Raw genomic sequence first — 16,721 nt, forward strand, 5'->3', positions numbered from 1 at the left:
GCTCAATGAATTTTATTGGAGATGTGTGTACTAGCATTTGTAAAAGTAACGGAGAAGCAGAAGAACATATGTATGATTGTAAAATATACATTTAACAGTAATTTATAACTACGTCATACCGGAAGCCGGTTTGCGGAACGACGGATATTGTATTGTTTAGCAACTCCGTGCAGCATGCTTTCAATGTTTTGATGGAAGGATCATTGTTGTCAGAAAGGCCAGTGTCATATTAATTTAGCGCGCCATTAAAGAAATATATATTGCGGTCTTAACTGAGTCAGGTTGCAACTTACTTTGACAACATGCTGGAAATCCCAGAGACACAACCAACAAAACCCGAAGCAGATCGAAGGGACAATGAGTGCATAGGACAAAAGAGGAGTGCAACTGCAAATAGAGTAAGCGATTTGTATTTCCCGACAGATTATGCTCAGGTTTGCATTTCATTATTAGCTTTTAGCAAGATAGCTAGTTACATAGACACTGTCGTATTCGTCCATAACATGCACTATGCCTAAGAATAAGTTGGATTCATCTAACGTTAGTCAGCTGACTATTTGCTAATGGAAACACTAAGACAACTAGCCAACCAGCTAGCAAGCTAGATTTAGGTCTGTAGACTCACCATCTAAAGCAATCGCGTACGGGGCAAATAACTTTCTTAATGTACCCCTAACCATTTAATCAGATGATGCATCTTAGTTTGTTTGCCAACGTTTGCTTGCTGACTTCAAGTGGACGTGAATGGAAATTATGCAGGTGCTCGTGCAGTGGGGGCGTGTTCAAATGAACAAAATTAGTTTTTGTTTTTTCCAATCTTGACGCGGGGCATTTACATCTTGATGTATGCTTCTTCGTGGTTAGAAAAATATATTTACAGGACATCTTGCAGATTCAGATGTGTGGTTTGTATTTTGTGCAGTTGAGTTCAGTTCATAAAAAAAACACTGGAGCAATTGATGTTCTTTACAGTTATGGACCCATAACCATGCATCTTTATTTCAAAGTCCATAAACTGACCCTCCCTTGGACCATAGGTAATAGTGCAATAAAACAAATAAGAAAATAAAACGAGCAACAGTGTGTCTGCATTATTCAGAATAATTCAGTATAGTCAGGATATATTCTGAATGAGATTTATTTTGCTGATAAAATTGGATGAATTTAGAAATGTACAATTTATTATTTGAAAGTGCCATTGTGCTGTCTTCATCATGTCATGACATTTATGTTGAACATACTTGTTGTGACCAAGTACTTAAATCTATGCCAGTTATTTAATTAATGGCAAGTGTTTTCAAAGACAGTCAAATAAAATCAAGGAGTGTCATATCTATAGGCTTAAATTAGATATTGTGCCAAAAGCCGCTAGAGATTGAGAGTAGACCAGAAAGTTCAGTCCTTGAGTTTCTCTCAGCTTTTCAGCAGATGGAAAAAACCTTTATTATAAATTTTCTGTAAATGTCTGTGATGAAAAATAATCAGCTCAACCTTACAAGTCATGCTGAGAAAAGGCCAATTTAGGTCCAGAGCTTTAGAAATCCAATCAATGCAGGGTAATTCCAAAAGGTGCATAATACGTCAACCAAGGCACTGCCTGCCATTTCACAGAGACATTCACTTGTGGATTTTCATATGCACTGTCTGGGCTAAAATAAATATATATATTAAGTCCCTATTGACTGTGATCTGGCAGAGGTCTACACAAAAGTGAGAAAGAGACCTTGAACAGAAGAAAAGGTTCAGGTTAGATGGCGCAATCATGTGTAACATGCATCCTGATTGATTCACAATGAATAGAAATGTCCAGTTTTGCATTCCAGTAGTGCTTATTTACTTTAGTAACATTATAGGAATAGTACCACAGGTTGCACTATTCATTATTTTGGGCAAAATTAAAAATGAAAGGACATTGGAATAATGAGTAATTAAAAATTGTTAAGGGAAAACAGAAAGGAGAGGGGAGAAGTTTTGTATCTTCCCTAGAATCCTAAAGAATGTCTACCGAATGTTTAGTTTCTTGCACCCATCAGTCAATTTTAGGTCCTGCAATGCATACCAATTCCACAGTCGTGTAGATGGCATAATAAATTCTTGTTTTAATATTCACATTTTACAACACTATTCCAGTTTTGGAATGTAAGATGTGGTGTATTACACCATGATTGTGTCTGTAGCATGTTTAGAAATGTATGTCTTATATTTTATAGTGTTATACATTTTATAGTTACACTGGTGTGGCTATGAGGGGTTTGCTGTTGAGGTAAGGCTGTACAAGTGCAAATTAAAAATAAGTTATTGACATTATTAAAACAAAGATTGGCAAGTGTATTAGGCGTGGCCTTGGGCCAGGTATTTTAAAGGCAAAAACAATTAATTACATGAATTTTAATTAATGTAGTGCATTTAAAGTTAGTTTTCACTTCAAAGGACTACCAAGAGAGGCTGGGCACTAAGTGAAAATCGTTTGCCCTGGAACTTGGGCCTGCCCTGTCTGGAGCAGTGCTTTGTGGGATTGTTTGTTGTGTACACTATTAAATGCACAGATGTGTTAAAATCCTGTGAGCGGTAAATGAGGTAAACTTCATTAATATTCAAATTGAAAATGCATCAATGTAATGTTTTCTGCATCTCTTCAAATATGATGTGGCATATTACAACCCAACCTGCATGGTAAAATGATTGACTAAGCACGATTCAATTTGCATATTAATGAGTAAGATGACAGATTATAATATTTGCCCCCTTTTCTCCCTCCCCGTCCCTTTAAGGAGTAACTGTAAATTCAGAGATTTATTTCCAGGAAAGGATGATTGTTTTCAAAAATAAACAAAATGCTAACTTAAAGGATAATGAAACGTAATTAACCTTATATTCATTAAAGCTGCAGTGACATTTTCCTTCCAGCATTAGAGGAATAATACATTTCTTAGGTGTAAAATTAGAACTTCTATTTTCACAGTAGGCATGGTGTTTCCTCATAAATATACTTTTAATAGTATTACACTACTGTTAATTAATCAAACCACTAAAAAATTTTAATGAACTTTTAGATGTGTAATGAACATATAATTTTTCTTGAGTAAATTGCTGAGCTTGAATATAACAAATCCGCAAATTTGATGAAAAAAATATTTTAAAATCACATTGTGTTATCTTTCTCATTAATCTTACTCATTAAGCTTCACAGGTGATCATTTAAGATGAAGTTCAGCAAAAATTGGTTGCTGAAATTGTGATATTTCAGATTAGAACTATTTCCAAATGATGTGGCCTTCAAATGTATTCTTTCCCTTGATGAGTTTGAGAAGAAGCAGTTGAATGGATGATGCAAATGCTTGACAGGCACTGTAAATGAAGGGCTGAACAGTTGGAGTCCTCTTGTCTATCCGAGAGGTCTGCTGTCATCATGATTCAGTATCTCAAAAACCGGAGTCATTTGTGTGACTCTGTGTTCATGACTGACTGACAGTGACTGTGTTCATGGCTGAGCTAGACAAACCTGGTACACGTGCCAGTCCCCACGGGTCCTTCAAAACCGTAAAAGCGCTTGACTTGTGAGAGTACTGGGATTTTTCACGCAGTGCTTGAGATTCATGTTTGCATTTTATGGAACATTTTGTTTTGCTTATCTCTCTACTGCTTGTATCCCATACGTAGAAATCCCATCGAAAGCCAACAGTGCGAACCACTGCACCACGTATTAACATCTGGCCATGGGGCCCTTATCCCCACTGAGATAGTGAGTGAGAGTGAGACCAGAGAGAGACAGACAGGCTGATTCATGGGCCCGGATACAGAGGCTGTTCCCTCCGCTATGAAAGGACAATGATCCGATCCGTTGAGCCAGCTGTGGAAAGGAATGGTTGACGTGAACAAAAAAAAAAAAAAAAAAATCTGAATTCTGAGCTGGCCTTCCTAAATCCTCAGATCCAAATGTGAAGGCGCGTTTGAGCTCAGGAAAGCAATTTCCCAGCGAATGACAGAAAGTCGGAAGCTGAGTCTGATCTGGATATGTTCTGCCAGAAGGAATGGCCATAAAACCCTCTCGAGTGCCTGAGCGGTATAAAACACTACAAAGGGTCTATGATCAATGTCAAAGTCAGAAGAGAGTGCAAAAAAATGCTCATTGCATGGATGTGAATACATATGATAAGAGTTTTACTTAAAACCAGTCCACTGTGTGTGAAACATGATGTAGGCCTAGACATTTTCAGTTACCTGACTGAACAAAGTAAAGAATTGGCACATTTAGAGACTGCAGTATATCGTAATTACATATATAGAACTTTATTACATTATTCAGCACTAGCAGTGAGGCTGAAAGGCCAAGTTAAATATGGTTAGCTAAATATAGTTCCTCTGGTAATGGTAATGGCACTAGGAGTTGTCTATCTCTATCAGCTATAAAAAAAATAAGACAAGAGAAAAGATGGTTAAAAGTGAAAAACAAAGTACACATCAACAATTGGTACAATGCATTTAGCTACTGTTATTGTGCACTGACAGTCATGCTTAGCTAAATGTAATGTGTTGCATCTAAGATATTCATATTGGATAAAATGTTTATCTGCATATTTAACCATTGCTATTGGTTTTGTGAATCAACCTGTTGCTATGGTAACATATTTACGGATTTCTATTCTGAATGTGTTCAAAGTTTTCGCAAAGTGATTTAGAACTCTAATGAGGTAAAGTACCTGGATTTCCATGCCTGTACAGAATGTAATAATGCACGGCTGTCAACCAATCGGAATGCAGTATTTGAGTACTGAGTGCTGAGTGTTCTGCGTGTACATCCGCCGGGAGGATCTTAGAAGTGATAGAGAGCAACAACAAAATGGATCCTTCCAGTGTCTGCTCTGGGAGACTCGCATGGAAAATAGCTGCAGGTACTTCAGCTTCGCACCTGCTTCCGAAAAGGCATTTCATCTCATTTAGAATCGCATTCTGTGGGATGACTGGAGAAAAGACACCTGTGGCATCTCCCTTAGGAACGTAGAGAGCAGTGCAGCTGTCAACCCTCGCACTGCTCTTATAAGTTATATCGCTAAATTGCACAGCCCCCCAAAAACAACGTAAAGTGAGATTAAAAATATGCAAAGCCATTTTTTTCGCATTGGAGAATATGGGCGTTTCCCCGGTGTGCCTAAGAGTTCGATCCTACTGGCAGCTGGCAGTTAAGATGATGCACTGACCCTAACCACACAGTGTGTTCACCCCACAGCTCTGTTCATAGCTGGGTATTTCAGAGATTAGATTTGTAAGAGGTATCCGTAGCTGAGAAATGTGCCCTGTGCCCCTGGAAAAAGCATTGGCAGTTCATTGGAACAAATCACAGAAACCAGCGCCTTTGTTTGCCCGACCGTTCACACAAAGCCGTTGCCATTTGAGTCGAGATTCACGTGAAAGAAGCTTGGAATATTTGAGGGTTGTTATCATTTTACAGTCAGCTTTTTTAACGTCTTTTTTTTTCTTTCAGGTAAATGAATACTGTATAATACTGTATTTCTCATAAAAAGAAGGATTTTTTTGATGAATACCCTTTAAGTTCAAGGTGTAAATTATAAATATTCATTACTGTGATTTTCCAGGTGGTGTAATATCTGCCTGCTGGTACTATGGCAGTGGATCCAATTTAATGAACTAGCAATGAAATACCTTGGGAGCTGGAAGTATAGATTACACAAATGTTTTCATTTGAAGCTTAATTAAATTTGCTGTACTCCATATCTTTCTTGAATTGATTACAGCTCTGTTTACAGCGTTCTCTTTAAGGGTCTATGTTGCCGGGAACAGCCTTCAGGGAATTGGAATTTTCTCAGGAAAGTGTTGATACTTTCTTCGAAGGGCCTGATTAAAAATACATGAAAGCTTCACACATTGCATATGTATGTATGCATGTATGGTAGACCATCATAGGATGTGCTAGGTTACTGTGTTACATTCCATTAACATGACATTTCTATTTTATTTACTGCAGTGAAGCAATATTTGACATAAGGACCTAGCACATCCGAAACCAGTCTTTCTTTGTTTGGAATAACAGTTCAATAATACCTGTTTATAGAATTGTACCGACCGGTTGTACCTATTAAATTTATATTACAACCTGTTGTTGAAAGTTTAATCTTGCAGACTTCACTAAACAGTATAACCAGCAGGTGCAGTTGGACAAATATTTTAAATATTTTAAATCAGCATTGTGTTGTAAAATCTGATATCAGTGCACAATAAATATTGCAGTGAGCTTCAGAGTATGGTCTGCCCTGGATTGGTCTGTGTCCTAACACTAATGATAAAGATGGGAAAGAGGTTGATACAGTGCCTTTTTGAATTATTGCTACCCTTGACAAGCAAATAAAGACTGTGTGAAATAAATAATGCTGGTGATGACATGTAATGTATGCTCTAACTATATTATTTCATACTTACACAATGGGCAATTTCAACAAGCAATAGTTTTTTCTTTTTTGAGAAATTATTATTATGATCATTGAATTTTAGATTTTTGGCCGTACTGCCTTTGTACTTACCGGAGGTCATGACCTTGTTTACCTAGACAAGAGTGGACAGTTAGTCTCATCGAAGTGGCTGTTCTGAAGGAGCTGGCTTTGGTGTCCTCCGTCCCGCACAGGGAATGAAGGTGGAGCCAGATTTCGTGAACTTCGCCCCCACAGAGGAGCTGCAGTTCCTGCGGGCGCGGGTGCAGGAGCTGGAGCGGGAGAAGGCCGAAATGGCGGAGGAGAACCGGAGACTGAAGGACTTGCTGATAAACGGTGAGCACGAGTGGAAATAGCGGGGGTGGCGTGGGCAGAGCGCATATGAGCAACCATGGGGGGCCCCCTGAGAACCCAAACACACACTCACTCAGGCCGAGTCCACGAGAAACACTGTTTAATGAACTGTAAGAAGTAACATTGTGTATCATTTGCGTTAAATATTAACAAATAATAAATTAGAGTACCTTTAAAGCGGACCTGCTCTCATCATGCCTTGCACCCAGATTTATGAGGTTAGCGGCTAGCTCCGCCCCTGACATTGAGTCTCTATTCAGCCAGACCTTCAGAAAGGACCTTCAGCATTGAAGTATACACTTTGCATAGAATCAGCAATGGCATTGTCCACACGCTGCGAATACAAAATGTTCTCACAATGTTCCCGGAATGTGTCAATGTTACAACATTGGCAGCAACATTGTTAGAACAATGTTAGACATTGTCAGTACATGCGTTAGAACATTTTGTGTTAGCTTGGCAGTTCTGATAAGCTGATATGTTATTGATTTTGTTACATTTACCCCTTGCCTGTGTTTCTCCCTCCTCTTGCTCTTCCAGAGATTCCCTCTCTTCTCACCTCCATGAAGCAGACCCTGTCGGTCTGCACGGCCAGAGTGAGCGGCCCGGACTTTGCACACGCACACCCGGGGGCGGACAGCCCGAGCTTCGGCCAATCGGTGACGGACGGGTCGGAGTTCATCCACGCGGCGCCGGCCTGCGTGCGGAAGCCCGAGAGGTCGGAGTTCATGCAGACCATCCCCACCAGCGCCCCCCGGAGGCCGGACGCGGTCCCGTTCGTGCCCGCCATGCCGTCCGGCCTGGGCAGGGACGACGGCGACGGCGAGTACGTGGTCACCGATGACGACGGGGGCGTGGTCTGTCCCGTGGTCATCACGGATGAAGACTGCCACACGTGTCCCAGCTCGGCCTGCAGCTCGCCCGACCTCCCCCCGGCCAGGGACTGCTCGGAGCTGGAGCACCGCCGCATCTCCGGGAACGACGTTAACCACGTGAGTCCGGCTACACGCCCTGGGGACTAACGCTGAGTCTTTAGTGCTTACCCTTTACCCTGCAAAACCCAAGAAATTAGTCAGTCTCAACAGGTATGTTCGTCTTATATTTAGACTTAAAATCTTTTTTTTTTCAACAGAAAAGACAACCATATTGCCAATGAGGTGAGACCGGTTAACTTGGTTCAAAATTTGCCAATTAGGTAAGAAAATTTCACTTGTCAAGCAAACAGTACTTTAACACAAGTTAATATTTTCTATTTGAGATTGGTAGGCAAAGATACTTGAGACTTTTTTGCAGTGTACTTTGTGTATTCAGTCTTAGCTGGTCCAACCCTTGCCTTATCGCTGAGGTAGCAGCGCTCACGGCAAAAAAAAAAGAAAAAAGAAAGACCCGCCTTAACAAGTGTTATATATCAGAGACTATATACATGAGACTTTTTTAGAGTAGAAAATACCATCTTATTTTAAGTTACTTTTTGCTTGACAAGTGAAATTTTCTTATCCCATTGGCAAATCTGTCTCACCTCATTGAGATTAATTTTGTAATAGAAAATAGCAATAAGATTTTAAGGCTGAATATAAAACAAAATACTTGCTGAGACTTTTTTTTCTGCAGTGTACTCTCACAGCTGGAGGGCCTCTCTGAATGTCTGTGTTGTACATATAAACAATATGTCGGTGTGTTTTCCCCTGAGCACACAGGCCCACAGTGACTCTGTATCTGCAGGTGCGTCAGGTGGAAGTGTACCCAGGCTCCAACGTGTTCTGCGAGGCCAGGGCGTGGCACGCGGCAATCCAAGCGCCGTCACCCACGGCGATGGCACGGACACTGTTGCTAGGCGTGTTCGACATGGACACCCTGTTGCATAGCAACCTGAGAGGAGGGCGGAGCCGGAGGCCCACCTTCCCCAACCACCGTGCGGGCCTGGACCCCCACAAGCTGGACGCTATTTACAGTACACTCGCTTTCCTCGCCCTCTCCCCAAATACGCACCCCCCAGTCCCTGGTTCGGTCCTCCGTCAGCCATGCACCCTCTCAACCCCAACTTCCCCCCCCCTGTTCACTCATTCACCACCCCACCCCGCCCCTGTGTGTTTTTCGCTCACCCACTCACGTTCGTGCTCACGCAGTCATGGGCCAATTCACTCACAGCGTCGACTCATGCACACATTACCAGTCTCATGTACTTAACCTCAAACTCGTTAAATGCCGGCTGCCCACTGTCCGGGATGAATAGGGTGTTGATAAGCGCATTAACATAAAGACCCATTCACGTGCATGCGATTTGGCTGTGCGCTGGAACAGCGTTCTGGAGTGGCGGTGAATTCAGGGGCCAGTCAGTCAACACTTTTCCACGCATTGAAAATGAATGGGAATACATGAATGGAGAATGAGGCTCTCAAAGGTTAATGCCACCGTAGGGGTAGCTCCCGTCCAATAATCCATTGGTATTCATCATCATTTGCTGAGGAGCTTTGACAGCGTTGGCACGGCTGTACAAAATGGCCGCCTACGCTGTCACTCGCATTGCTTTCACCAACTGCTGTCGTGGCTGTTCTTCCAGGTGCCACTCTGGCGAAGTTCCCGCTGGCCAGGAAGGGACAGATAGGCACCGGGATCAACTCCAAGCTGTCGGAGATCAGATTCAAATCCAGGAGAGCCAGCCGGGAAGGGAGATACTTGTGAAGATTTAGAAAAAAACTGTTAGCCTCACAGTTATCGGATTAATTATTGATTTGTTTTATTTATTTATTATTTATTTTTTTATTTGTATTTTATTTGGCAGATGCCTTGATCCAGGGTGAATAACAGGACAATATAAGGTAAAGTGCCAAAAACAAACAGAAAATGTTCCAGGTAGAGTGCAGCCCATAGCACACAACTACTGTACGCAAGAAGGAGACCTCACCTCACAGGGCCTTTTTATCCGAAACAGCACAAAGATTAAGAGTCCAGTATAAGCTAAGATCATAGCTAGTACTCGGCTATCAGTACAGCCGAAATGGCATACTACAGTTCAACCAGCTGAGTTCAACCAGCAGATGAGGGCAGATGCAGGTTGGGTGACCCCAGGTGTAATCTACAGAGATTAGTCGTCAGAAGGCAGCGGAGGTTGGAGAGTAACCCGGGTGTCCTGAAAGAGGCTGGAACCTCATTCCACCACTAGGGCGCCGAGGGCTTGAGGAGCACCTCCTGGAGGGACGGACAGAGGACTATCAGCAGCAGGAATGAGAAATGTGTGCAGGAGACGGAGGAGGCTGGGGTGCATTAACGGCAGCCAGGCCAGGCCGCGGAGTTTCAGATAAGATAAAGCGGTCTGATGGTGTTAGCAGGGAGGTCAGCCGGCAGCTGGCGGTTGCTATAGCAGCAGCTGGGTCTGGAGCAGCGACTGAGAGGTACAGACAGGGCTGTGAAGAAGCCACAGGTGCAGAGGAGTGTTGTGATGTCACCGGGGGGGGGGCCAGATGCATTGTGGACCGTAGCTCCAAGGTTGTTGGTAGTCTGGAGCAGTACCGTCTCACACAGGCGCCGGCAGGGCTGATTATTTCCGCTTGATTACTGGGATGGGGGAGCTGGGGCTCGAAATGGTAGATAAGCAAGCAGAGGAAGATGGAGGTGGGAGGACAACAGGAAAAGCAGCGCTCCTGCAAAACCCGCCCACACCGACGCAGGCTGCTTCAGAACCCGGAGGGCCTTCGCGGGCAAACCGCTCGCACGAATTCGCAGATGTTTCCGGAAGACATCTGGACACTGCGCAGCCTCGGTTGCGTGACTTAGCGACGGGGGGGGGGGGGGGGGGGGAGGGGAGGGGGGGAGGCTCAGGCCAGCAGCTGCAGGAAGGCCAGGCGCCCACTCTTCCAGGGGGCCCTCTGAAACCGCCGAGGTCTGGATAGGAGCCAAACGATATTTCTCCATCGATTCCTGCGATCCCCACGGCCGGCAGCTCCGTTACCGTCCCTGATCCTCCCCCGCCCCAACAGCCGAGCGCGCGTCAATCCCAGCCCGAGGTGTCAACCCCTCCGGTGCCCCCTTAATGGATCTTCAGTCGCTCAACACCTCAAGGAGTGAGAAATGAATTTATCTTAATTCGCTTAAATGGTGCAAGATTTCGCAAGTGGATTGTGTGGGGTGGGAGCCTGCTGTTGTTACGGGAGAGGGTGGACGGGGGGGGACGGGTACTACAGAAGATTTTGATGATGGAATTGATCCTCGGACAGACGGGCAGGGTGTTGGCAACTGAGCACGTGGCCCCGTGGTTCACTTGAGTTGACGCTTTCACGGACATAAAGATAGACTTCCCGCTATCTCTGTCGCGCACTCCAGAGGGACCGGTGGGACCGTGACAGCCAGATGATGGACAACCAGTCTCCGGCAGTCTCCTGACAGCGGAGGGAGCGGATACACTCCGCTGCAATGAGAGTCGCACCCCCCCCCCCCCCCCCGACTCCAGGCTAACCGTTTCTGAGAGGAGGCGCAATTACTTTTCGCACAAGTGAGCTTTCTCCTGCCGAGCGCTGATCCCAATCGCTGGTCCCTGTTCCTGTTCTCTCCGCCCAGCGGCGCAGGCACCCCGCAGAGAGGCCGGCCGGCTGTCTCACATACGCCGCAGCGTCTCGTGTTTTCTTCGCCGTTGTTGCATGTGTCCCGAAAATGTGCCAGTGCGAGTGCCGTGTCTTTGAAACCCCCTCTGTTCCCTCGCGTGATGCCGCTTCCAGGGAGGGACGCCGCTGTCAAGCCGCGTTGACATGCGACATGTTCCGACAAATGAAGTCCCCGTGATTATGAAATGTCAGTGTGGCATCAGTCTGGTTAATGAGTCGCAAAACTTCTTCCAGGGTTCCCACGGACCATGAAGGACTCTTTCCTCTGAGGAAGATTTGGAAGTCATGCACTGTGGTTAAATAAAGTCATGGAAAACTTACCAACACAAAAAGTTTTTTCTTTTGTACAACATACACAAGCAAAATACACACATCTGTTAGTAGGTTGATGAAAGGTACTAAATCTAATAAGCGCATTGTGATGATTTGTACATAGCGCTCACTACCTCATATCATTGGTGACTAATGTTTGCTACCAAAGGCAAATACAAAGGTGATACAGTGCAGCCAGAACAGTATTCCCTCCTCCATTTCATTTTCAAACAAGTGCAATTTCATGGGAAATTTGAAGATTAATCCTTAAAAATAGTTAATCCCTTTGTCCTTTATGCATTCATCCTTAAAAGGTCATTGAAAAGTCAAGGAAAACATTTGCACAGGAACCGAACCGTCTGTGACATTATGCTATCTTGTATATTATCACAGAACTTTGCAGACTGAAGTCGAAACGTTATAAAGTGACCGTTTTATAGAGGACTTGTCAGTGGAAGCGATTGAATGTGAATGTAGTATACGTAGCTTGGCGAAAAATGCTTCTGTATAAGAATACATTGCAAAGCAGTATCCCTGAGATATCGGATTAATACACAGCCCAGCACTCACAACCCGAGGCCCCCGAGGGCAGAGCAGAATCTACTGTCATCTCCCAAAGATAAATGAGTTTTGCTGTTCCATAGGCACACAATTTGCCAGGTAAGATTCTCCGTCACCCCTCGCTTCTCGCTGGTAGGCGGTGGGACGACCATCAATTCCAAAGAATACAAGAGACACGGAGCGACTGCCAAATTTGTCACGACGCAGCCACGTATTTGAATATTAAAATGGCCGCTCGTCAGACAGGAAGCCTTCTTCAGACCCGCCGGGTGACGGGGGGAACGGGCAGCCGGGCGAGTTTGCGCTCCTGTCCGCCTAATTGATGCAGGAGGCGCGTCTCCCGCGTCTGCAGAGCTTTGGCCGTGCGTAGCGGAGCGCCGGGAACGATCTCTCGCCCCCCGAGCGTCCCATCTGTTCGCCCGTCCCTCCGTGTGCGAGGCCTGATTTATCGGCCGGGAGGACCGCCGCACTGGGGCGTGCGCACGGCTGATTTGTCGCGCCTCGGGACGGAGACGGTCGGCGCCGGGAGGTGACACCGTTCGAGCCGCAGAGGCGTGTCTGGGTCGGGCCCCGGAAGCCAAACAGCGCCGGCAACAGACGGGAGGTTTATGGGGTCTCATTTCAGCTGGGGTGGGGGGGGGGGGGGGTTTGGTAGCATCCTGGCCCAGAACAGTCTTGGCCCAGGGGAGAAGCAAGGTGCTCCTGGAACAGAAAGCACATCTAGAGCCACTCAACTCTGCCACATTTTCATCTCCAGATGTAGGCCTGGCCTGACAACTCCACTGAGAAAAATGGGTATTCAAATGTGCAGTTTATACCAAAGCCACAAATATTCAGCCCGGAAAAGGAACCGGTCTCTTTATATAGAAACTTGAAATGGGCCAGCCTATATTAGATGCCATCTACAACCTGCTGAAAACATCAGCTCAAGCTGTGTTTTGAAACCACTGGTAGCTGGTTGACCAGTTCAGACCAGCTCCATACTCAACATTGGGGCGGCCTGTAGTGTAATGGTTAAGGTAAATGACTGGGACACCAAGGTTGGTGGTTCTAATCCTGGTGTAGCCACAATAAGGTCTGCACAGCCGTTGGGCCCTTGAGCAAGGCCCTTAACCCTGCATTGCTCCAGGGGAGGATTGTCTCCTGCTTAGTCTAATCAACCGTATGTCGCTCTGGATAAGAGCATCTGCCAAATACCAATAATATAATGTAATAATGTAACATGGTTTGACCACCACAAGCTATGTTTTGAAACTGCTGTCATTTCAAGATGGTCATACCTGGATTTTACATGAAGGTATATAAAGTCCAACATATTATAAATACATTATAATACATCTAACATATGCACACTAAGATTGGGGAGTACTCCTTCCTTTTGTATTTTTAACTTTATTCACATGGAGAAAGCAGAGATACATGCTACATACAGATTCCCCACGGGACTAGTGCAGAAACCAGGACCTCCTCGCTACACCAAGGGATTCATATTTTGATTTGAGAGTTGAATGCCCTACAAGCTGGGGGTCTTGAGCCAGAGGGCCAATCATTTTGCTCTGCTGTAGAGAGCAAAACCTTTTGATTGGTCCCAACATGGATCTGAGATTGATCGCCCGTTCCGCCCCCTATGTTTTTTTGGGGGTTTTTTTTACCTGACGGAAGCCCCTGTGCTTCAGGCTAACCAAACGCTCCATGCTTTGGGCTGACCAAACCCACCATGCTTCAGACTAACCAAACCCGCCACGCTTCAGGCTAACCAAACCCACCATGCTTTTGGCTGACCAAACCCGCCATGCTTCGGACTAACCAAACCCCCACACCCGCCACACTTCAGGCTAACCAAACCCACCATGCTTTTGGCTGACCAAACCCGCCATGCTTCGGACTAACCAAACCCCCACACCCGCCACGCTTCAGGCTAACCAAACCCACCGCGCTTTCTCCAAATCTGGAGTGAGGATACTGGGAGAATGCAGCAGCAGCAGCAGCTCAGAAAAGTGAGAATGTCACACAATACCAGAGTGACAGGCATCGATTCATTCAGCCCGGGGGGGGGCACACACGCACCTCAACCCAATTAATAATTTAATGAGTTATTTCATTTTATTCCGGTCGGCGTCCTCCGCTCTGCCCGCCTCCCGACCCCCTGCCGGCTCCCCGCAGACGGCAGAGAAAACAATCAAACGCGTCTGGCCTTTCGCCGGCCGATCGATACCGCCATGCCTGACGTTTTCATCCGTCCGCGTGGAACGGGATTTGGTCCTCTGGTCAAAGACGGACGCGCAGCGAGACGGGGAAACGTCATCGAAAATCGTTGAATGTCAGCAGCGGGCGGGAACAACGGCAGCTACAAAGAGGACGAAATGATCTCTCGCCCGTTTCGGTGACACCGGAGGGGGCTGGGGAACAGACGAGCCTCCACGAGTGGCGGAGCGGCGTGTCGCTCCGTGGTCTTCGGGGGAGAGACGTCGTGCAGTGATGTGGAGCCTAAGAGCAGCGTGACACGATGCTAACACGCCGAGCATCGCAGGGCCACTACACTCCCACCCGGGACTCAGCACACAGCAAGGGCCGTTAGTATTAGCAGGGACAGCTATGCCCAGCTTGAAATGCCAGCTACCGGCTGTTTCAAAATATAGCTTGAGCTAGTCAAATCATGGTGAGTATAGAGCTGGTCTAACTGGTCAACCGGCTACCAGCTGTTTCAAGACCTAGACTGAGCTGGGTGTCCATACCGAGAGAGACCTGTTCCTCTTCTGGGAGGAGTTGTTTTTTCAGAAGGGTAGAGCAGTGTCTTCATAGGGTACAGCACACAGCAAGGGCAGTTTGTCTTACCAGGGACAGCACAGAGCAGTGTCTTCATAGGGTACAGCACACAGCAAGGGCAGTTAATCTTACCAGGGACAGCACAGAGCAGTGTCTTCATGGGATACAGCATATGGGAAGCGTAGCGTATCTTGTAAAGCACAGCAATGTGCAAAACTGGCATGTATGACACACGGCAACTACACTATTATCGTGACAAATCTCATTAATGCTGCACGCGACAAGTCAGCCATTCCATCACAAAGCACAGCACGAAGCAACCGTTAGACCCTGTGTGGAAGAAAACTGCACTGCAGGATGTACTGTAGATCACAGGAGGCTCTCAGTACTTAGTATATGGTGCACAATAACTATATTGTCTTTCCATGAGGAACAGCATAGTGCAGTCCTGACATGTGGGTACGGCACACACTGTAGTTAGGTTGGGAAAACAAATTTGTCAAAACGGGACAACACGCACAGCTGAAAGTTTAATCGCTGTCTGTCTGACCTGGGTGTCACCCGCGAATTAATGTAAAACCACTGGTTCCTTAATTCCTCAGGCCGGACTTTACATTGTATGGACCTGCACAAATTATTTTAAAAACGGTCATTCTGGTCAAAAACTGGACGGCGACCCTATCGTCGGCGAAAGCTTCAATCAAACTCCACATTTGTATTCAGCTGTGGAATGAGCATTGCTTCGAGGCAGAGATGGCCCATACCAGGCTTTGAGCCCATGACCCCTCCGGTCCTTAGTTATGTTTCACAGCCACCTCTTCCCTTTTGACATTCCCACCCTGTTGGTACCTTTGCTGAGAGGAGGGGTACGTCCCAATACTCAAAAAAAATGTGTCTCCAGTCCGGAAGTATGGGGGGAGGAGACAAGTGGAGGAAAGGAGGATACATTTCTTTAACATTGTCATGCACCCTAGATATCTTTGCCCGGTCCCAACTGCCCGGGACGTTCCTCTGTGAGAATTTGGGAATGAAAAGCCCTCTCGCCAGTAGGTGGCAGGCTAAGTCTTGTGCTTCCTTGGGGCAGACCAGGAGAGAGACAGAGAGCCGCAGTGTAAACTCAGCCCTCCTCACCGAGGCGAGCACAGACCCACACACACTAATGTGACCGTGAACAGAGGACACACCGATTCAGCTTGCATGTTGTTTTTTCCTAATTTTTTGCTTAGTTTTTTTTCTAGGTCGACAAGAAAATTGAGCTATTGCTGTGTGCTAAATGAATGTGAATGGTCTTATCAGAATGGTGATGTACTTTGTGCAGTTGTTGAAAATATTTCGACAGAATGATATCTTGGCTTTTATTGTGTGTGTGTGTGTGTGTGTGCGTGGGTGTACGCTTTCTATGTGGCCATTGAGATATGTTGGCACAGAAGCCTAATAACTATCTGAAAAAATGTGCTGTCTCAGAAATAGTAAAGAAAACAAAACATCAGCACTGCTAGTTATACCATGTACCCATTAGTCTTTCTAGTAGAATTCTCATAAATCTATTCATTATGCAGCGAGTATTTAAGATAAACCACTATAATTTATTTTAGCAGGAATTTACTTTACGTGTCTTTTTTTACATGCAGCGCCCTCATTTGCAAGTGTAATAGCGTTAACGTATTCACAGCAATTATTGCATTTC

The 16,721-nt window shown here is 45.5% G+C and overlaps 1 protein-coding gene across 6 annotated transcripts; it reads left to right on the forward strand.

Moving 5' to 3' along the window:
- The first annotated feature begins 147 nt into the window (after positions 1–147).
- On the forward strand, positions 148–10,582 carry LOC133117861 (uncharacterized). Of its 6 annotated transcripts, XR_009706322.1 has the most exons (7): positions 148–398; positions 6,638–6,779; positions 7,338–7,789; positions 8,520–8,748; positions 9,358–9,496; positions 9,580–9,616; positions 9,880–10,582. XR_009706322.1 is itself a non-coding variant. In XM_061227337.1 (6 exons), exons 1-5 carry the CDS (start codon positions 303–305, stop codon positions 9,477–9,479), a joined length of 1,041 nt encoding a protein of 346 aa, XP_061083321.1. In that variant the 5' UTR covers positions 148–302; the 3' UTR covers positions 9,480–9,496; positions 9,580–10,582. The 6 variants fall into 6 exon arrangements, 4 of the variants coding, with proteins under 4 accessions (XP_061083321.1, XP_061083320.1, XP_061083318.1 ...); XR_009706321.1 differs by having other exon boundaries at positions 9,358–9,616; XM_061227337.1 differs by having other exon boundaries at positions 9,580–10,582.
- The last annotated feature ends 6,139 nt before the right edge of the window (positions 10,583–16,721 follow it).

Source organism: Conger conger, chromosome 18 (assembly GCF_963514075.1).
Source record: "Conger conger chromosome 18, fConCon1.1, whole genome shotgun sequence".
NCBI classification, from domain to species: domain Eukaryota; kingdom Metazoa; phylum Chordata; class Actinopteri; order Anguilliformes; family Congridae; genus Conger; species Conger conger.

Excerpts from the sequence above, each read along its gene's own strand:
- LOC133117861 (XM_061227334.1), top strand. The coding sequence starts at position 303 with ATGCTGGAAATCCCAGAGACACAACCAACAAAACCCGAAGCAGATCGA. Across the intron at positions 399-6,637 it reads GGAGTGCAACTGCAAATAGA|GGAATGAAGGTGGAGCCAGA; the intron begins GTAAGCGATTTG and ends CGTCCCGCACAG. Across the intron at positions 6,780-7,337 it reads GAAGGACTTGCTGATAAACG|AGATTCCCTCTCTTCTCACC; the intron begins GTGAGCACGAGT and ends TTGCTCTTCCAG.